Below are 22,477 nucleotides of genomic sequence, written 5' to 3'. Positions count from 1 at the left end.
TTAGCCCTAATGGTCCAGGCCACCATTGACCCAGCAGGCCTGATGGGCAGCGCCTGATGTCACCCACAAGGTCCAGGCCATGATAGTGACCGGGCAGACTTGGCAGGCAGCACCTAATGCTGTCCGTGGGATCCAGGCGGTAATCGGGACCAGGCAGGCCCAGCCGACAGCGCCTGACATCACCTGTGGGACCGGGAAGTCATCGGGACTAAGCAGGGCAGCTGTCCGCAGGGTCCAGGGGGTGATCCGGATGGGCAGGTGGCATGGACAGTACCTAACGTCACCTGCGGGGTCCAGGTGGCGATCAGGACTGGGCTGGCCTGGAAAATAGCACCTGATGTCATCCAGCAGAGTCCAGGTGGCGATTGGGACTGGGCAGTTCCAGCAGGCATTGCCTGACGCTGCTCGCAGGGTCCAGAGGGCAATGAGGACCTGGCAAGTGGCATGGACAGTGCCGGACGCTGCCCGTGGGTCCAGGGGACAATCAGGACTGGGCTGGCGGCATGGACAGCATCTGACACTGCCCGCGGGGTCCAGGGGGCAATAGGGACTGGGCAGGTGGCATGGACAGCGCCTGACGTCACCTGCGGGGTCCAGGTGGCGATCGAGACTGGGAAGGCAGCATGGACAATGCCTGATGCTTCCCGCGGGGTCCAGGGTGCCATCAGGACCAGGCAGGCAGCATGGGCAGTACCTGAGGTCACCTGCGGTGTCCAGGCGGCAATCGGGACTGGGCTGGCCCGGCAGATGGCGCCTTATGTAGCCTGTGGAGTCCAGTCTTCGAACGGGACTGGGAAGTTTCAGCAGGCAGCACCTGACACTGCTCGCGGGGTCCAGGGGGAGATCAGGACATGGCAAGTGGCATGGACAGCGCTTGACGCTGCCCATGGGGTCCAGGATGCTATTGGGACCAGGCAGGCAGCATGGACAGCACCTGACGCTACCCGCAGGGTCCAGGGAGTGATCGGGAACAGGCAGGTGGCATGGACAGCGGCTGATACTACCCACGGGGTCCAGGCGGTGATCGGGACCGGGCATGTGGCATGGACACCACCTGACACTGCCCGCGGGGTCCCCATGGTGATCGGGAGCTGGCTGGCGGCATAGACACCACCTGACACTGTCTGTAGGGTCCAGGGGATGATCAGGACCTAGCAGGTGGCATGGATAGCACCTGACGTCACCCGCGGGGTGCAGGCAGCGATCGGGACTAGGCAGTTCTAGCAGGCAGTGCCTAATGCTGTCTGTGGGATCCAGGGAGATATCGGGACCAGGCAGGTGGCATGGACAGCGCTTGACACTGCCCGCGGGGTCCAGGCAGCAATCAGGACCGGGCAGACGGCATGGATAGCACCTGATGTCACCCGCGGGGTCCAGGGTGAAATTGGGACTGGGCAGGTAGTGTGGTCAGTGCCTGACTTTGCCTGCGGGCTCCATAGGCGAGGGTGGCCAGGGTCTCCAGGATCACTGTCTGCCCCCGGGCCACCTGAGGACACCGGTGGAGCAGACCAGGTTGAACATTTTAATGAAAATGCGATGTCTGTGCCCTGCCCCACCACGCCCTGTCCCTGGAGAGGAGAGGGAAGTGGGCAGTTAGGAGGCACTGGGGCTCTGAAGTGGCTGGGAACAACCTGCAGGCGAGCTACCAGGAAGAGGTGCTGAACCATGAGGATGCAGAGGGCTGGCTGATGGAGGTGAGCAAAGGTGCAGATGAGGCGGCTCTTGCCAGCACTGAGCTGGAAAAGTGCATCAAAAGCCTGATGGAGCCGAGACCGGTTTGGCTCAGTGGATAGAGCGTCGGCCTGCGGACTCAGGGGTCCCGGGTTCGATTCCGGTCAAGGGCATGTACCTTGGTTGCGGGCACATCCCCAGTAGGGGGTGTGCAAGAGGCAGCTGATCGATGTTTCTCCCTCATCGATGTTTCTGACTCTCTATCCCTCTCTCTTCCTCTCTGTAAAAAATCAATAAAATAAGAAAAAAAAATAAAAATTAAAATAAATAAATAAATAAAAAGCCTGATGGACAAAATCGCCTTTCTGAAGAAGGTGCATGTCCAGTATGCTCAGATCTCCGTGGAAATGGACATGTTCTCCAAGTCTGACCTCTCCACTATGCTCAAGGACATCACACCCAGTATGAGAAGCTGGCTGCCAAGAACATGCAGAATGCCGAAGAATGGTACAAGAGCCGCTTCACCATGCTGACAGAGAGCACTGCCAAGAGCACCTTTGTGGTGCAGGCCAGCAACTACTCAAGGCCAAGACCCTGGAGATTGAAACAAGCTGGGGCAAGAACAAAGCGCTGGGAAAGCAGATGCAAGAGCTGGAGAATAAACAGATCTCTGACGTTAGTGCTATGCAGGACATAATCAACAAACTAGAAAATGAGTTGAGAACCACAAAGAGTGAAATGGCAGGATATTTAAAAGAATACCAGGACCTCTTCAATGTGAAGATAGTTTTGGATATTGACATTGCAGCTTACAGGAAGCTCTTGGAAGGTGAGGAGACCCGGCTCAGTTTCACCAGCGTGGGAAGCATAGCCAGCAGCTACTACCAGAGTCCCCAGGTCTTTGGTGATCTGCCTACGGTGGTTTACAGAATAGCTCCTACTTGATGTCTGCTCACTCCTTCCCTTCTTAATACACCAGCCACATCCACGAGGAGCAGATCGAGGTGGAGGAGACCATTGAGGCTGCAAAAGCCGAGGAAGCTAAGGATGAACTCCCTTCTGAAGGAGAAGCTGAAAAGGAGGAAAAGGAGAAGGAAGAGGCTGAGGAAGAGGAAGGAGAGGAAGAGGAAGAAGGTGCCAAGGAAGAATTTGAGGATGCAAAGGAGGAAGAAAGAGGTGAAGGTGAAGGAGAAGATGCCCAAGAAGCTGAGGACAAGAAGAAAGATGAAGGTGCTGGGGAGGAGCAAGCAACCAAGAAGAAAGATTGAGCCCTCTTTTCCTTAATTATTTTAGGAATAATCCTCCCAAAACCAGATCAACCCCACCACCAACCAAGCAGTTGAGTTCCCAATAATATATGAATTCAGAAGTCAATATATATAACATTCTGAGGTGACTCAGGTTAGACATTAAATGTTATGCTATGACTTTTCTCCTTATTCAGAGTATCTATTTACTTGCAGAGTGGCTTCCTGGCTTACTGCCAGCCTGTGCATGGTCCACGCTTATGAGTTCAGGATCTATGACAATGTGAATAATTCAGATGTTTACAATAAAAACACGAATACACGAATTCACTAATGTTAATGTTAAATTTCATGGAAAAAATAATCCTTTGAATCTTTGGTGGTTAGAAATTAAAGACCTCAAATCATGTGCAATAAACAGTAAATAAACTTACACTGAATGACAAAAAAAAATACATTAGGGGCCAAGAAATGTCAAAAGAACTGGGGAACCATTCCCAGATCAGGAAGGGAAGTCACAGGGTGTATATTGTTGCTACGAATACAGTATTTCCTACTACTTACAACATATACATTGTAATGTATCAGAGGCCTTCCTGTTGGATGAAGTATTCATTCTCATAGAGTAATACTGGTAGATATGTTATAGTTATGGCAGTATGTCATATCCTAAATATATAAATAAAAGGGTAATATGCTAATTAGACCATGAGACCTCCCAGATGTCCTTCTGGACAAAGCAATTGTGGCGGGCTGAGGCAGAAGCAGTTATGGGTGATCAGACCAGGAGGGGAGAGCAGTTGGGGGTGATCAGGCTGGCGGGGGCGGTGTAGTTGGGGGCAAGCAGGCCAGTAGGCAGAGTGGTTTGGGGAGATCAAGCAGGCAGGCAGGTGAGCAGTTAGGAGCCAGTAGTCCCACATTGCGAGGGGTTTGTCCAACTGCAGGTTTAGGCCCAATCCCACAGGTGTCCCAGATTGGAGAGGATGCAGGCCAGGCTGAGGGTCCACCCCCTCCCCGTGCACGAATTTCATGCACCGGGACACTAGTACTATATAGAGAAAACCACAAAGACTCCATCCAAAAACTACTAGACTTAAAAAATGAATTTGACAATGTAGCAGGATACAAAATTAACGCCCAAAAATCTATGGCCTTTTTATACACCAATAATGAACTCACAGAAAGAGCAATGAGAAAGAAAAAAACAATCGCATTTACCATTGCATCAAAAAAATTAATATACCTGGGAATAAACTTAACCAAGGACGTAAAAGACCTGTACTCAAAAAACTACAGGACATTGAAAAAAGAGATAGAGCGAGACATAAACAAATGGAAGAACATACCATGTTCTTGGATTAGTAGAATCAACATCATAAAAATGTCCATACTACCTAAAGCAATCTATACATTCATTGCAATACCTATTAAAATACCAGTGGCATATTTCAAAGATCTAGAACAAACTCTCCAAAAATTCATCTGGAACAAAAAAAAGGCCCCGAATAGCCACAGCTTTGCTAAAAAAAAACACAAAACAAAGTTGGAGGGATCATAATACCAGACATCAAACTATATTACCAAGCCACGGTTCCCAAAACTGCCTGGTCCTGGCACAAGAACAAACATCTAGACCAATGAAACAGAATAGAGGACCCAGAAATGGACCCAAGACAATATGCCTAATTAATATTTGACAAAGGAGGCAAGAGCATACAATGGAGTCAAAACAGCCTCTATAATAAATGGTGTTGGGAAATTTGGTCAGATGCATGCAAAAAAATGAAACTAGATCACCAACATACACCATATACAAAAACAAACTCAAAATGGCTAAAGGATTGGAATGTAAGACGGGAAACCATAAAAATTCTACAAAACTCCATAGGCAGCAAAATTGCAGACATATGTCGTAACAATATCTTTACAGACACAGATCCTAGGGCAAGAGAGACTAAGGAGAAAATAAACAAATGGGACTACATCAAAATAAAAATCTTCTGCACAGCAAGAGAAACCATCAAAAAAACAAAACGAAAGTCCACTGCATGGGAGAACATATTTAGCAAAGATTGACTCAGATAAGTGTTTAATCTCCAAAATTTATAGGGAACTTATACAACTTAACAAATAAAGATAAACAACTGGAACAAAAATTGGGCAAAGACCTAAATAGACACTTTTTGAAAGAGGACATTCAGAAAACCAAGAGACACATGAAAACATGCTCAAAGTCACTAATCATCCGAGAGATGCAAATCAAATCAACAATGAGGTACCACCTCACACCTGTCAGAATGGCTATCATCAACAAATCAACAAATGACAAGTGCTAGATAGGATGCGCAGAAAAAGGAACCCTTCTTCACTGCTGGTGGGAATGCAGACTGGTGCAGTTATTGTGGAAAACAGTATGGCATTTCCTCAAAAATTTAAATCAGAACTGGCATTTGACCCAGTATTACCACTTCTAGGAATATATCCCAAGAAAACAGAAACAGCAATCAGAAAGGATAAATGCACCCCTAGGTTCATAGCAGCATAATTCACCATAGCTAAGATTTGGAAACAGCCTAAATGCCCATCAGCAGATGAGTGGATTAGAAAATTATGGTACATCTACACAGTGGAATACTACACTGCTATAAAAAAGAAGGAATTCTTACCATTTGCAGCAGCATGGATGAAACTGGAGAGCATTATGCTAAGTTAAATAAGCCAGGCATTGAAAGAAAAATACATGATCTCACTCATTTATGGAAAATAAAGAACATTATAACCTGGTGAACAAAAAGATAGACACAGAGGCAGAGAAGAATCGAACATACTGTCAAATTAAGTGGGAAGGCTGGGGAGTGTTGGGGAGAGGGGGGAAGAGATTAACCAAAGAACTTGAATGCATGCATATAAGCACAACAAATGCACACAAGACACTGGGTGGGGGTGGGATGAGGGCATGTGACATGGGGTAGGGGTGGCTGGGGGAAGGTCTATGCGGGGGAAAAAAGGAGATATATGTACTACTATATGTAATTCTTTAAACAATAAAATAAAATTTAAAATAAATAAATAAATAAAAATGAAAAAAAACTATGCTACATCTACACAATGGAATACTATGCTGCTGTAAAAAAGAAGGAATTCTTACCATTTGCAGCAGCATGGATGGAACTGTAGAGCATTATGCTAAGTGAAATAAGCCAGTCAATGAAAGAAAAATACCACATGATCTCACTCATTTATGGATAATAAAGAACATTATAACCTGATGAACAAAAATATAGATACAGAGGCAGAGAAGCATTGAACAAACTGTCAAATTACAGCGGGAAGGCTGGGGAGTGTTAGGGTGGTTGGTAAGAGGTCAACTGAAGGACTTGTATGCATGCATATAAGCATAAGCAATGGATACAGGACACTGGGGGGGGGGGGGGGGCATGTGCCAGGGGGTAGGGAAGGCCAGGGGAGGGTCAATGGGGGGAAAAAAGGAGACATATATACTACTATTTGTAATACTTTAAACAATAAAAAAAAATTTTTTTAAAGTAAATAGTTGCCTTAGCCAGTTTTGCTTAGTGGATAGAGTGTCAGCCTGCAGACCCAAGGTTCCCGGGTTTGATTCTGGTCCGGGGCATGTACCTCAGTTTCAGGCTCCTCCCTAGCTTTGGCCCTGGTCAGGACGTGCAGGAGGCAACCAATTGATATGTTTCTCTCACATTGATGTTTTTCTCTGTCTTTCCCTCTCTCTTCCACTCTCTCTATAAATCAATGGAAAAATATCCTTGTGCAAGGATTAAAAAAAATAAAAACAGCTAATTTTATGTTATGTGAATTTTACCTAAAAAGTGAATACTCTTACAGAAGTCCCCTGTTATTTTCTCCATACTTTCATCAATAAAGATTCCAGCCAAAACCGGTTTGGCTCAGTGGATAGAGCGTTGGCCTGCGGACCGAAGGGTCCCAGGTTCGATTTCGGTCAAGGGCATGTACCTTGGTTGCAGGCACATCCCCTGTAGGAGGTGTGCAGGAGGCAGCTGGTCGATGTTTCTCTCTCATCGATGTTTCTAGCTTTCTATCCCTCTCCCTTCCACTCTGTAAAAAATCAATAAAATATATTTAAAAAAATAAATAAAAATAAAGATTCCAAAAACAAGTATCCTACTTGACACACACACGTGCAACAGTGGATACACTTAATTCCCTACATCTAAAGGTCTGAGCTTCTTATTTTCTTGAGCCAAGCAGAATTCCTTATATCTTCATTAATAATAGTAATAACAAGTTACTATTTAATGTATAATGTGTTGTCAACTATGATGAATGTTTTTCATGTACCATATTATTTAATATCTCACAACAATGTTATAATGGTATATAATAGATGCTAAGCAATTGTTTGTGGAATGAATGAAGAAGCCCACAAGTAAGGTGTATGTGAGGCAACTGATATTGAGAATTTTCTCAACTTTCCCTATTCTTCTAATTAGTAAGTGGCAGAATTCAAACTCTAAGAACTGTAAGACAAATGTAAGAAAATAATATAAAATTAAAATATACCAGGGGAGGAAGATGGCGGCTGGCAGGACAGAGGTGAGTGAGAGGAAGTGAGTGAGTGAGGGGATGAAAGGAGAGTGTGTGGATGTGTGTGGGGTGTGTGTGAGTAAGGGACAGTTAAATCTCGCAGGAGCAGCAGGGGCTGGCAGACCAAGCTTTCTTGGACAGGGAGAGAATACCACCGCTGCGGGCACTCCCCGGACTGTGGGACTCCTGCATAGAGCCCATGCCATCTTTAAGGGGAGAACGGCATTTTTTAGGAACTCATCAGCACCACCAACCAGACAGGCCTTGGAATTGCCCTGTGACCCAGCAGCCACACCAGCCAAAATCCTGCTGCCCCACCCGCAGACCCATGGACCCTGGGACCTCCACCTCCAAAGGTGCACCACTCAGCAGCAGTAAGTGAAACTTCCCCCTCCTCAGTGGCAGAACTCAGGACAACACATTCTTGCCTTTCCAGCCTGCAGGCATCCAGGGCACACTACTACATAGGCAGTGCCTGGGAGCCACTAGGAGCCCCCGCGGGTGTGATTTTGTGCAGACAAGGGCGTGCGGCGCTGCAGTAGAAATTCTGAACTCCTTCTTCCTAAATAACTGCCCACGGACAGCCCAGGTGCTCAACCTCAGTGCCAGGGCCCCTCAGAGTGCATCAGAGCTCTGCACCAGCAAAGGCACCTCCACAGATGTACAATTCCAACAGGCAGGCCCCCTGAGCCCATCCATCCACAGCACACTCTGGGGAACAGCTGTGAGACTCTGCTGGGTGTGATTCTGCACAGACAAGGGCACGCTGCCCTGCAGTAGAAATTCTGAATTACCACTTCCTGAATAACTGCCCACAACCACCCCAGCTGCTCAACCTCAGTGCCAGGGAACCTCAGAGTGAGTCAGAGCTCTGTGCCCACCTGCAAACACACCTCCACAGATGTGCATTTCCAACAGGCAAGAACTCTGAGCCCATCTATCCACAGGGTGCTCATGGGAGCCACTGTGAGCTCTCCCTGGGTGTGATCTTAGAAAAACAGGGGTGCACTCACCCCTAGCAGTAGAAATTCTGAATTAACTCATCCAGAACACCTGCCCACAGATGCCTGAATTACATGGCTACACTGCCAGGGCCCTTCAGAGTGCTTCAGTGTGCCTCGTTGGCAAATGTACCACGGGTGCCCCTGTGAGCCGCCACTGGGAGTGAGTGTCTATCCACCACAGGTGCAACAGCAAAAGCTCAGACTTCCAACCCCACAACTACAGAACTTTGGACACCACAGTCATGCCTTTCCATAGTGCAGGACCCCTGAGCCCCATCACACCAACAGATGGTTACTGAGTGCCACTGTGAGTCCCCGCGGGGCATACATGAGTTCAATCAAGGGTGCAAGACAGAAAAATTTGGGACAACCCACCTTCACGGCTGCTGACTTCTAGACACCAGAGTTGTACCTCTCCAGCTCATAGGCCAACATCAAGAGAAACGATATAGCTCAAGTAGGGAGCTACACTAGATTACCAAGCCCAGGAGACCTGAGAGATTACATGAGTAGCACCAACCTCAAAAGAACCTGGGTAGCAAAGCAATTGGATCTACAATTAAAACACTAGAAGAAAACATGGGAAGACAAGAAAGCAATCCCCAAAGGAAAGAAAAAGAGGAATTCCCAGAAAAGGAGTTAAATGAAATTGAGGCTAGCAACATACCACAGAAAGAATTCAGAGTAATGGTTCTAAGGATGCTCAATCAGCTGGATAACAAATACACAAAACTCAATGAGAATTATAAGGAGCTGAATGAGAATGCCGCAAACATTAAAAGAAACCAAGAGGAGATGAAGAACGACATAGCTAGAATAAAAACACAGTGGAAGGCTTAAACAGTAGACTAGAAGAGGCTGAGGACTGCATCAGAGAATTAGAAGACAGGTAGGAAAAACACAAATACAGCAGAAACTGGAAAGAAGACTTAAAAAGCAAGAGGAGAGCCTAAGGGAGGTGTGTGATAACACAAAACAAAACAACATTCACATATTAGGGGTACCAGAAGGAGAGGAAGAAAAGCAAGGAATAGAAAACCTGTTTGAAGAAATAATGACAAAAAACTTCCTTGATATTGGCAAGAAAAAACCTTGCAAGTCCAAGAAGCACGTAGAGTCCCAAACAAGTTGAACCCTAAAAGACTGACACCAAAACACATCATAATTGAATTTGCAAAAACCAATGACAAAGTAAGAATCTTAAAGGATGCCAGAGAGAGACAGAAAGTTACCTACAAGGGTTCTCCTATTAGAATATGAACAGATTTCTCAACAGAAACACTCCAGGCCAGAAAGGAATGGAATAAAATTAACAAAGTGATGCAAAGCAAGGAACTGAACCTAATAATACTATACCCAGCAAGGCTATCATTCAAAATTGAAGGTGGAATCAGGAGCTTCACAGACAAAAAAGGGATAAGAGAGTTTATCAAAACTAAGCCAGCAATGCAAGAAATGCTAAAGGGACTGCTATAAAAAGGAGAAAGAGACAGGCAAGAGGAAACACAAACATTAAGGAAAAATATGACAACAAACATGTTCTTATCAATAACATTAAACGTAAATGGATTAAATGCACCAATCAAAAGACATAGAGTAAACATTTAAATCAAAAAAGGAGGGGATAGTAGAGGAATATCATGTAAGGAAAAATATCCTGTAAGTAAATTACATCTAGAAAATTAATACTTTAGAAAATTAATTGTAAGGCGAAAAGCAAGACACCCATGAAAAACACACAACGTGACAAAACAAGCCAGAGGAAAATCATTTGGGCCAAAAATGAAATAGGATCCCAAGTCAAATTTATAGAAAATATTGCCTTATTAACTTTTGGTCAAAAATAAGTTTGTATATTTTCAGAAAACAACTCCAAGACCATGTGGATTCCAGCAACAGATAGGAATCGACAGGACTACTCCAGCCATGAAGACAGAAAAGAAGCAGTCCAGAGACGGAAGACGCTGATGTGGCCTTCCCATACTAGCAGTTAGCAGCTGTGCATAACTGCAGGTTGCCCAGGACCAAACCAGAGAGAGTCGGACCTGCATTACCACCATTTGTCCACCATCCAGAACTGAAATGTCAGTGCTGACATGTACACATAAGGAACTTTTGGACATTGAAATTGGGTCTCAAAAGAACTGTTGGCCCAGAAAGAAACTTACTACAGACTGATTCATTTGCCTGTCACCATAACCATTATTGCTTGTCTCATTTTAGGTTCTTATAAGTGTATTTATAACTCATCTAGGGGAAATAATGAACAACATAGACTGATGAAAAAGAAGAAACCCAGAAACAAGGAGGCATGGATCAGACTGTCGGGCCTCAGAGGGAGGGTAGGGAAGGGTGGGGGTAAAGGGGAGAGATCAACCAAAGGACTTGTGTGCAAGCATATGAGCCTAACCAGCGGTTAAGGACAACAGGGGGGTAGGGGCATGTGTGGGGAGGGGTGTGGGATGGGAATGGGGCGATGAGGACAAGTATGTGATACCTTAATCAATAAAAAAAATAAAAAAACAAAAGACATAGAGTAGCTGAATGGATAAGAAAACATGACCCAAATATTTGATGTCTTCAAGAGACCCACCTCAGAACAAAGGATTCACAGAGACAGAGAGTGAAGGGATGGAAAAACATTTTTCAGGCAAATGGAAATGAGAAAAAAACTGAGGTTGCGATACTTATATCTGACAAAAAGTAAAGGCCAAAACAAGAGATAAGGAAGGCCATTACATAATATTAAAAGGAGCAATTCAAGAAGAAGATATAACTCTGGTAAACATATATGCACCCAATACAGGAGCACCCAAATACAAAAAACAACTTCTGGAAGATATCAACGAAGAGATTGATAGCAATAAAGTCATAATAGGGAACTTTAATACCCCACTGAAACCACTGAATAAATCAACTAAACAAAAAATCAGCAAAGAAACAGAAATCCTAAATGACACACTAGATAGATGGACTTAATTGACATATTTAGCATATTTCACTCCAAAGCTACAGAATATACATTCTTCTCCAGTGCAAAAGGAACATTTACAAAGATACACCACATATTAGGACATCGGCAAAGTCTCTTCAAATTCAAGAAGATAGAAATTTTATCAAGCATCTTCTCAGATCACAATGGCATTAAACCGGAAATCAACTACAATAAAAACAATATAAAAAATCAAACACATGGAGACTAAATAGCATGCTATTAAACAATGAATGGGTTACCAGAGAGATCAGAGAAGAAATAAAAAAACATCATGGCAACAAATGACAATGAAAACACAACAATCCAAACTCAATGGGACACAGAGAAAGCAGTCTTGAGAGGGAAGTGCATAGCTCTACAATCCTACTGTAATAAACAAGAAACAATGGTAATAAATTACTTAACACTTCAACTCAAAGAGTTAAAAGAGAACAACAAGAAAAGTCCAGTGTAAGTAGAAGGAAGGAAATAATAAAGATCAGAGTGGAGATAAAGGGCATAGAGACTAAAAAAACAACAGCAAATATCAACAAAACCAAGAGCTGGTTCTTTGAATGAATAAACAAGATTGATGAACCTCTAGGCAGGCTCTCCAAGAAGTAGAGAGAGAGAGGACCCAAAAAACAAAATAAGAAATGAAAGAGGAGAAATAAAAACAGACCCCGAAGAAATACAAAGGATTCTTAAAATATACTATGAACAACCCTATTCCAACAAACTGGACAACCTGGAGGAAATGCACATATTCCTAGAAAAATACAAGCTTCCAAAACTCAGTCAGGAAGAATCTAAACATTGCAATAGGCCAATGACTATGGAAGAAATTGAAGAACTTTTCAAAAAGCTTCCAGCAAACAAAAGCTCGGGCCAGATGGCTTCACAGGGGAGTTTTACCAAACATTCAAGAAAGAAATAAAACCTATCCTCCTCAGACTATTCCAAAACACTCAAGAGGAAGGAACACTTCCAAGCTCATTCTAAGAAGCCAGCATCACCCTAATACCAAAACCAGATAAAGACAACACAATGAAAGAGAATTACTGGCCAATATGCCTCATGAACATAGATGCCAAAATCCTCAACAAAATTCTAGCTAATAGGATCCAGCAGTACATCAGAAAGATCATACACCATGACCAAGTAGGATTTATCCCAGGGATGCAATGATGGTACACTATCCGCAATTCAATAAACGTGATACATCACATAAACAAATTGAGAGATAAAACCACATAGTCATATCAATTGATGCAGAAAAAGCATTTGACAAAATCCCACACCCATTTTTGATAAAAACTCTTAGCAAGGTGCGAATAGAAGGATCATACCTCAACATAATAAAAGCCACATATGACAAACCCACAGCGAACATCATACTCAATGGGCAAAAACTAAAACTATTTCCCCTAAGAACAGGAACAAAACAGGGATGCCCACTCTCACCACTCCTGTTTGACATAGTACTGGAAGTGCTAGCCGAAGCAATCAGACAAGAAGAAATAAAAGGCATCCCAATTGGAAAAGAAGAAGTAAAATTGTCATTATTCGCAGATGACATGATACTGTACACAGAAAACCCTAAAGACTGCATCAAAAAATTATTAGACTTAATAAATGAATTCGGCAATGTAGCAGGATACAAAATTAATGCCACAAAATCTATGGAATTTCTATACACAAACAGTGAATTTACAGAAAGAGAGACTAAGAAAACAATCCCATTTACCATGGCACCAAAAAATTAAGATACCTAGGAATAAACTTAACTAAGGAGGTAAATGACATCTAGTCAGAAAACTACAGGATATTGGATAAAGAGATAGCAGAAAACATAAATAGATGGAAACGCATACCGTGTTCATGGATTGGTAGAATCAACATCATTAAAATGTCCATACTACCCAAAGCAATCTATAGATTAAACGCACTCCCCATTAAAATACCAACGGCATATTTCACAGACCTAGAAAGAACTTTCCAAGAATTCACCTGGAATAAAACAAGACCCCGAATAGCCACAGCAATCCTGAGAAAGAAGAACAAAGTAGGTGGGATCTCAATACCAGATTTGAAGATGTATTACAAAATCACTTTTCTCAAAACAACCTGGTCCTGGCACAAGAACAGGCATATAGACCAATGGAATAGAATAAAGAACCCAGATATTGACCCAAACCACTACACTCAATTAATATTTGACAAAGGAGGCAGGAACATACAATGGAGTCAAGACAGTCTCTTCAATAAATGGTGTTGGGAAAATTGGACAGATACATGCAAAAAAAAGAAATTAGACCACCAACTTACACCATACACAAAAATAAACTCAAAATGGATCAAGGACTTAAACATAAGATGGGAAACCATAAAAATACTAGAGGAATCCACAGGCAGAGAAATCTCAGATATATGCCAAAGAAATTTCTTCACTGATACCACTCCTAAGGCAATGGAAACTAAAGAGAAAATAAACAAATGGGACTACATCAAAATAAAAAGCTTTTGCACAGGAAAAGAAACCATCATCAAAACAACAAGAAAACCCACTGTATGGGAGAGCATATTTGCAAATGTTATCACTGATAAAGGTTTATTCTCCAACATTTACAGGGAACTCATACAACTTACTAAAAGGAAGATAAATGACCCAATAAAAAAAAGGGCAACGGACCTAAATAGATACTTTTCGAAAGAAGACAGAAGGAAGGCCAAGAGACACATGAAAACATGCTCAAAATCACTAATTATCCGAGAGGTGCAAATCAAAATGACAATGCGGTACCATTTCACACCTTTCAGAATGGCAATCATCAACAAATCAACAAACGACAAGTGCTGACAAGGATGCGGAGAAAAAGGAACCCTGATGCACTGCTGGTGGGAATTCAGACTGGTGCAGCCACTGTGGAGAACAGTATGGAGTTTCCTGAAAAAACTAAAAATGGAACTCCCATTTGACCCAGTGATCCCACTTCTAGGAATATATCCCAAGAAACTAGAAACACCAATCAGAAAGGATATATGCACCCCTATGTTCATAGCAGCACAATTTACAATAGCTAAGATTTGGAAACAGCCTAAGTGCCCGTCAGCAGATGACTGGATCAGAAAACTATGGTACATCTACACAATGGAATACTATGCTGCTATAAAAAAGAAGGAATTCTTACCATTTGCAGCAGCATGGATGGAACTGGAGAGCATTATGCTAAGTGAAATAAACCAGTCAATGAAAGAAAAATACCACATGATCGCACTCATCCTACCTAATAAAAAGGTAATATGCAAATTGACCGTACCTTTGACACACCCACAAGCCACGCCTCAGCCACTCCCACCAGCCAATCAGAGCAAGTATGCAAATTAACCCAGCCAAGATGGCTACAGCCACAGAGAGCAAGGTTTTCCAGGTAATAGAGTAAGCCAAGCTTTCCTCCTGCCCTTGCCTGGCCTAAGCCTCCACTCAAGCTACAAAGTTTCAATTATAGAAGGTAAACAAATTGAAACAGAAATGGCAGCAGAACGGAGCTTGAGAGAGCAGGCCAGGGTTGCCGGCGGCAACAGGGGAAGCAAAGCTTTCTGCATACCCTGTCCAGGCCCACCCGCTGAAGGCTACAAACTTTCAATTATAGAAGGTGAATTAACTGCAACAGAAATGGCTGCCGGCCACGGAGGGAGCAGCAGGCTTGGTTCTGCTCCAGGCTACAAAGTTTCAATTGTAGAAGGAAAATAAATTCCAGATACCAAGGCCTCCTCTTGCGTTGCCAGGGGGTGTGGCCAGCCTGCAAACCACCACAGGCCCCTTGCTCAGGCCACCCCACGCCCCAAGGGAACCCCACCCTGTTCCAGGACACCCTTCAGGGCAAACCAGCTGGCCCCCACCCATGCACCAGGCCTCTATCCTATCTAATAAAAGAGTAATATGCAGATTGACCATCACTCTAACACACAATATAGCTGCCCCCATGTGGTCAAAGATCCTGCCCCCATGTGGACACAAGATGGCCACCACAAGAGGGCCAGCAGGAGAGGACAGTAGGGAGATACCCAGCCTGCAAGGAAGGGCAGTTGAGAGTGACCAGGCCAGCAAGGGAGGGCAGTTGGAGGTGATCAACCCTGCAGGAGAGGGCAGTTAGGGGTGACCAGGCTGGCAGAGGAGGGAAGTTGGGGGCAAACAGGTTGGCAGGGGAGCAGTTAAACATCAACTAGGCTGGCAGCAGAGTGGTTAGGGGTGATCAGGCTGGCAGGCAGAAGTGGTTAGGGGCAATCAGGAAGGCAGGTAGGCAACCAGTTGGGAGCCAGCAGTCCTGTATTATGAGAGGGATGTCCCAGATTGGAGAGGGTACAGGCTGGGCTGAGGGACAACCCCCCTCCGTGCACAAATTCCATGCACCGGGTTTCTAGTTTATGGATAATAAACAACATTATAACCTGATGAACAAAGGCAGTTAAGCATCAAACAGACTGTCAAATTACAGCGGGAAATTTGGTGAGGGGGGGAGATAAGAGATTAACTGAAGAACTTGTATGCATGCATATATGCATAACCAATGGTCACAATACACTGGAGGGTGAGGGCATGTATGGGAGTGGAGTGGGTGGCAATGGGAAGATATGTACACATGTAATACGTTAATCAATAAAAAAAATATATTATTTATAGGAATACAAAGAAAAATGGCCAAGGTCCAAGAAGGCAAAATTAGCAATATGTTGCACCAAATAAAAATTACCAGAAATAACTTAAAAAATATATACCATTTTTAGCTTCAGCTCTAACCTCACATTAGAGAGAAAGACATCAGGCTCTATTTCTGGAAAGAAATTAAGTCCTTAATATTACTTTTTTTAGTCATATTGAAACTTAAATCTGTTAATTTGGTTGTATTGCTTTGATATCAGGCAGACTTGACATCCAATTTTCCATTAATTTAATAAACATGTGACTTTAGGAAAATTTCATTTAAGCTTTCTGAAAGCCAGGTCTCTAATTTGTTAAAGATTGTAAAATGAAGAAGACAGGGTGGACTAATGGAGCTAGAATTGAATGACAAGGCTACCTTACTCTCCTATCTGTTTGTTTTTTAAATAATAGCAACTGGTGCAAAATGTTAAGAAAACATTGTTCAGGCCAAATAACAAACATCTGCAGGCTACATGTGGGCAGTAGGTTATACGTTTTGACCTCTGTATCAGTTGAAAAGAGGCAAAGAGTTAGGATACTGTGGTGATTAAAACATGGACTGTGGAGCCTACTGCCTGGGTTGCCATCCAAGCTTTGACTATTTACTAGCTCTGTAATCTTTGGCAAGCTTCTTGCTCTGTCTGTGTCTCAGTTGTCTTGTCTTTAATATGGGAATATTATGTACCTCATAAATTTAGTATGAGGATTAAGGGAAAGCAAGAGGGAAGAAGAGGGGGAGAGAGAAAGGTGTATAGAGTCATTTAAAAATAGTCTGACATGTAACAAGTGCTTTGCAAATATCTATACTAATAAGAGAGAAATACGGTAATTGACTATCACTCCATGATGCTCACAGCCAATCAGGAGGGAATATGCAAATTAGCGGGACAAAGATGGCAGCAGCCACGGAGCCAGCCGGAGCAGGTGGGAGGCTTGGGTCACCCCCGGAGACGGAGGAAACCAAGCTTCCCCCCACCTGGGCCAGCTGTCAAAGAATGGGCCTGTGGGTGGTGGCCACGGAGCAGGCTGGAGCGAGCGGGAGGCTTGTGTCGCCCCCAGTGCCGGAGGAATCTTGACTCCCTCCATTGCCGGGGGCGACCCAAGCTTCCAACCTGCCCTGGCCGGCCGCTGAAGAAGGGGCCTGTGGGCGGCAGCCATGGACCAGCCTGAGCGCGCTGGAGGCTTGGGTCAGCCAGGCCGGCCACCAATGGAGGGGCCTGCAAACAGCCCTTAGCCCTTTACCCAGGCTGGCCATGCCCCCATGGGGTGAGGGTCCCCACTGGGGGGCATGGCCAGCCTGCAAACAGCCATCAGCCCCTCACCCAGGCTGGCCAGGCACCCCAATGGAGACCCCCACCCTGAAAGGGGTGTGGCCAGCCTGAACATGGCCCTCAGCCCCTTACCCAGGCTGGCCATGGAACCCCAGGGGGTCCCTCACCCCCATGGGGGCGTGGCTGACCTGCAAACTGCCCCAGCTCCTCGCCCAGGCCGGCACCAATTGGGGTGTGGTCGGCCTGCAAACCACCACAGGCCCCTCACCCAGGCCGCCACCCCCCAAAGGAACCCCCACCCTGATCTGGGACACCCTTCAGGGCAAACCAGCTGGCCCCCACCCGTGAACCAGGCCTCTATCTATACTAATAAAAGGGTAATATGCTAATTAGACTGGGAGACCTTCCAGGAAACCTTCTGGACATTCTTCTGGACAAACGGGGCTGAGGTAGAGGGGGTTAGGGGCCAAGAGGGGAGGGCAATTTTGGGTGATCAGGTCAGGATGGGACAGCAGTTGTGGGTTATCAGGCCGGTTGAGGGGTTGTTGGGAGTGATCAGGCCAGTGGGGGGGGGCAGTTTGGGGTGAGCAGGCCAGCTGGAGGCAGATGGGGGTGAGCAGGCCAGCAGGGGGACAGTTGGGGGCAAGCAGGCCAGCAGGCAGAGTGGTTAGGAGCAATCAGGCAGGCAGGCAAATGAGCGGTTGGAGCCAGCAGTCCCAGATTGCGAGAGGGATGTCCAACTGCCGGTTTAGGCCTGATCCTTGTGGGGTCCCCAATTGGAGAGGGTGTAGGCCGGGCTGAGGGACACCCCCTTCTCCGTGCATGAATTTTGTACACCAGGCCACTAGTATTAAATAAAACAAACCAAAAAAAAAAAAATCTACATTCCCTTTCAGCTTTTAATATTGTATGGCTTAATTAAAACCTGTGGAAAGCTGATTACCTGCACTGACTCTAAGTTGGTCTTTACCTCATTTTGCTCCTCTGTGCCTCAGTTTGCAATATGCACAATAGACAGTAATGGTACCTGCTTTGTGTGGTTATTGTGAGGATTAAATGAGTTGATAGAGAGCTAATATATCTACAGTACTTAGAACATAGTCTCGCAGAGATTTAGCACTATGTAAGTATTATCCATAATCATTATTAACTTTTGAAATGTTGCTTGGCAAAGCTCATGTAGGTCAGTAAAGAAAAGATCTATAATATGTTTAATATTATTTACAATAAAATCCATACCATAATGATGGAAGTGAACTTTTAACACTTCTATTAGTCCTTCAAAAAAGTAAGGGTGAGGTCTATGAAGAGAAAAACTTTCAGTCAGTCATTCCACAGCCCACTTAATGCACCTCCATACCAGATTTAGATAAAAAGAAAAACAAAGCTAAAATCTGTATGTATGAAGGCAAATAATTGAATTTAATCTTAATAACTCGTAATGCATTTTCCACAATAAATCTAAGAAAAAGAGGAAAATTCAAACTTTAATGCACAGAATTGACTAGAAGAAAATTCTATATTGGAAAAGAGGGGTATCTCCTGCCTCCCTAGTGAACTCAGTACTGGGGTTGGAAAAAGCAGGACCCTAACTATAATTTTTTAAAGTGATAAGAATCTGGTATGAAGAAATAAAGCAGTCTTGAAAGACATGGGAGATAATATCCAACAGAACAAATAAGAGTCCTAATGTGAGGGAACTGGAAATATACTGGGAGCTCATACTGAATGAGTAGGGAACATTATAGGACACAAGTTTAAAGGTGCTAGAAGTGGGATTCTAGAATTGAAGTGACAATAACTATTAGTAGAATCTCAGAGAAGAGATGGAAATTATTCAATATGAGAGAATAGGGGCAAGGGGAGATCTCACTGTGAAAAAGCAGAGGTTCTGTTGTGAGGAGACATGATATATGAAAAGTCCACTGTGAATTGATAAGGACACTAGTGATAAAGATAGGGGACTAAGGGTTATCCAACTGGGGAAAACACAGAATAGGGTCTTGGGGTTTAAGTCTAGAAATATTCTGAGTTTATAAAAATAGAATATACTGTGTGAACCATTTTATAGATAAAGAGTAGATGGAATACTCCTTAGTGTGAAAAGACAGAGTACAAGAGGAAACCTCAAATTTATAAAATGAGTGGTCTAATGAAGGGGAGGCAAGAAATTAGGCTCCCATTGAAAGGGGCGGAAATATTAGAAACTCCCGTGAGAAAAGATGGTATTTTTCTTGTTAAATAAGACTGGGTACAAGTGCAATCCTAGTGGGAAATAAGAGAAAATAGTAAGAAACCTCTGAGAAAGAGGAGGGCAAAATGTGTAGCTAACAGTGGAAGGAAACTGCAGGAGGCGGGAAGTAGATTTTTTTAAAAAAGGTAAAAGGAGAATCATCATTAGAAAAATTGTGGCCCTTGGAAGGGATATGAGAGCTATTGTTGGAACCCTTGTGGGAGAGTAAAGCGGACACTGTAGTGTGCGAAGAAATGGACAAGGCAGGACCATAGTGTTATAAAAAGCAGGGTGCCTAGTATGGGATGTCAGAAAATAATGTGGAGTCCCTAAGGGAAATACTGAATGCTCCTCGAAGAAGAAAGGCAAGAGACTAAGGGAACCCCAGGGTGATAAAGTCAGGGGCTCTAGTGTGAAGGATTACCTGCACTGACTATAAGCAGGTTATATTGTAGGACTCAAACTCCATTGGAGAGGATGAAAAATGTTGAAGCCCACTGGGGAAGAGAATGGAGGTCTTGCCAGTTTGTGAAAAGGGGTAACTTCAGTGTGATAGAATAAGGTATACTGGGGGGTCCCAAGTGGGAGAAGATGTAAAGCACTTCATCTAGTGTGAGAGAACATGGGAAAAGGATCAGTCCCCACATTAGAAAAAGGAGAGCCTAGAAAGAAAATACACGAAATATTTTGAGATTCCTAGTTAGAGGGTTTTGAAAAATGTGGGGCTCCTAGATGAATGCATTGGTGAGGCCTGTAATATAAGTGAACAGTTTAAGGATACTGAATATGTTGTTTTCTCACTTTAGTAGGGCAGGAGCCCGCAAAATGAGAACACAAGACACAAGTGTTTGTCCTTTAGGAGAAAAGGGAGCCCTAGTGGGAAGAGCATGGAATTTCTTGTGGGTAAGGCCAGGAAATAATGTAAGAAACCCTATGTGGGAAGCCATGGCGACAAGGTGGGACCCCCTGGGAAAGGGGAGCGCATGGAATATTGTGGGAAGACAGAGATTGGAGGTGAGGAGCTCCCCCAAGGAATTAAAGAAAAAAACCGCAGTGTGAAGGATAGGGCAGACGGTGATGCTGGAGCATAATTTCCCTCTTAGGTGCCCAGCTTCACTTACCCAGGCAGAGCTCAAAGACGTAGGCATAGTAAGACCAGAGCACGACGAGGACGATGACGAGCACTGGCACCCAGGAAAGTACCCGGCGGCAGCACCGCAGCCCCGCGGACAGAGCCATCTTCCAGCCCCGCCGCATCTTCAGCTCGAAGATCGACCTAGCAGGCCTGCTGGCGCTGGGTCGGAACTACTGGGGCCTCAGCTGGGAGGCTGGAAGGCGCGTTGTGCAGCGCTCCACTGCCTACCCTGGCGGGAACCTTCTCACAGAGCTGATACCACCTGTGGAGCTGCAGGGCAGAGAGCTCCCAGGCTGGCACAAAAGGCATGAGTCATGGCGAATAGGAACTGGCCTTTTGGGAGTGGAAGGTGATCTGTCAGGCAGTTGAGGCTGGGCACGCTCAGAGAGAGTACAAGCCCTCCCATTTCCTCCTCTCCCACCCACTTGCTACAGCGCTAGATGCAGGGCTAGAAACTGTAAAACAGAAGAAATATGGATCTGCCCATCTGCTCTTGCTGCACTGCGTCCAGGCTCATCTCTCTGAGCTCTGTTTCTCTCTTTCTCTTTGCACCCTGCCCCCCTCACGCATAAATGAGCACACGTAAATGCAGTGTGAAAGATGCAATTTAGCATCTCATGACTAAAAGATCATTTAGCTTCGTCGTCCCACTGCTGCTTAAACAATATGCTTTACACTTAATGCTGCAGTCACTGCTTGGGTAAGTAAGTCCATTGGCAGGACGCTTCCTCCTTCCGTCTCTTCACTTCTCGGAGTTAACTCAGTCCATTATCAGAATAAATAAACATATTAAAATAGAAAAAAATGGGGAGACATTAATTCTGTGAGAGGTCAGGAAAAGCTACAAAATAGTTATATTTAATTATAAATATGACTTTGTCAGACATATGAGAATGGAAGGTCCTTTAGACAAAGGAATCAGCATTTGCAAGGGCACAGAATAATGAAAATCCAAGGTTTTCTAGGAACAACTAGTAAGGCTTGAGAAGAGGTTATCTGAAGAGGAGAAGCTGGGTGTGAGATTGAGAATATAGGCTAAGGGCAGGGTTTGAAGGTCCTTGTATGCTCAGACAGAGAGTGTGGACATTGTCTTGTCAAATATATTATGAACAGCCATTAAAAGTTTTGGAACAATAAAATTACATCATCATTGATGTATTTTTGTAAAAGAACTGGCAGAATTTTGGAGAGGAGGATGGCCTGGAAGCAGAGAGACCAATTAGGGAAGCAATTTAATTCAACACATGTTTTTCGAAAGGTTGCTTTGTGTTAGGTCAAATTTAATATAAAAGAATGACAAAATAGGGGCCCTATCCCCAAGAAGCTCATGTTATCATAAGTACAATGTGCTCAATGACACAAGTATACATGCAATAATAGAGGTATAGCAAGTTTTTGACTTGTATGGATTTGATACTCACTGTTTAATTATTTTCAAAGGGAAATGACATGAAGAAATTTGTGATTTTGCTGATAAAACCCATGATTGATTCATTCTGTATGACTGCAGTGTGAGAGCAAAAATTTCAACAAGGTGGCTCTCTGTTCTTTATTCATGGTTATATATGCAATACATTTTTGGGAGGGAGAAGACCTTAGTTGCTGGTTTTTCAAATTAAATTAACTTTATTATTATATTGCTAAATTAATAATATA

The 22,477-nt window shown here is 44.1% G+C and overlaps 1 protein-coding gene across 1 annotated transcript in view; it reads right to left on the bottom strand.

Annotated features, from left to right (window-relative positions):
- The window catches only part of ZDHHC15 (zinc finger DHHC-type palmitoyltransferase 15), a 257,211-nt gene extending 236,259 nt beyond the window's left edge, over positions 1-20,952 (bottom strand). The window contains exon 1 of the mRNA XM_028137195.2: positions 20,808-20,952. Within this exon, the coding sequence (XP_027992996.2) occupies positions 20,808-20,943 (136 nt within the window). The 5' untranslated portion in view covers positions 20,944-20,952. The remainder of the gene's footprint in view (positions 1-20,807) is intronic.
- Between the last annotated feature and the right edge of the window lie 1,525 nt (positions 20,953-22,477).

Source organism: Eptesicus fuscus, chromosome 1 (assembly GCF_027574615.1).
Source record: "Eptesicus fuscus isolate TK198812 chromosome 1, DD_ASM_mEF_20220401, whole genome shotgun sequence".
Classification (NCBI taxonomy): domain Eukaryota; kingdom Metazoa; phylum Chordata; class Mammalia; order Chiroptera; family Vespertilionidae; genus Eptesicus; species Eptesicus fuscus.
The sequence above is the reverse complement of the archived record's forward strand: the minus strand, read 5'-3'. Positions and strand labels throughout refer to the sequence as shown.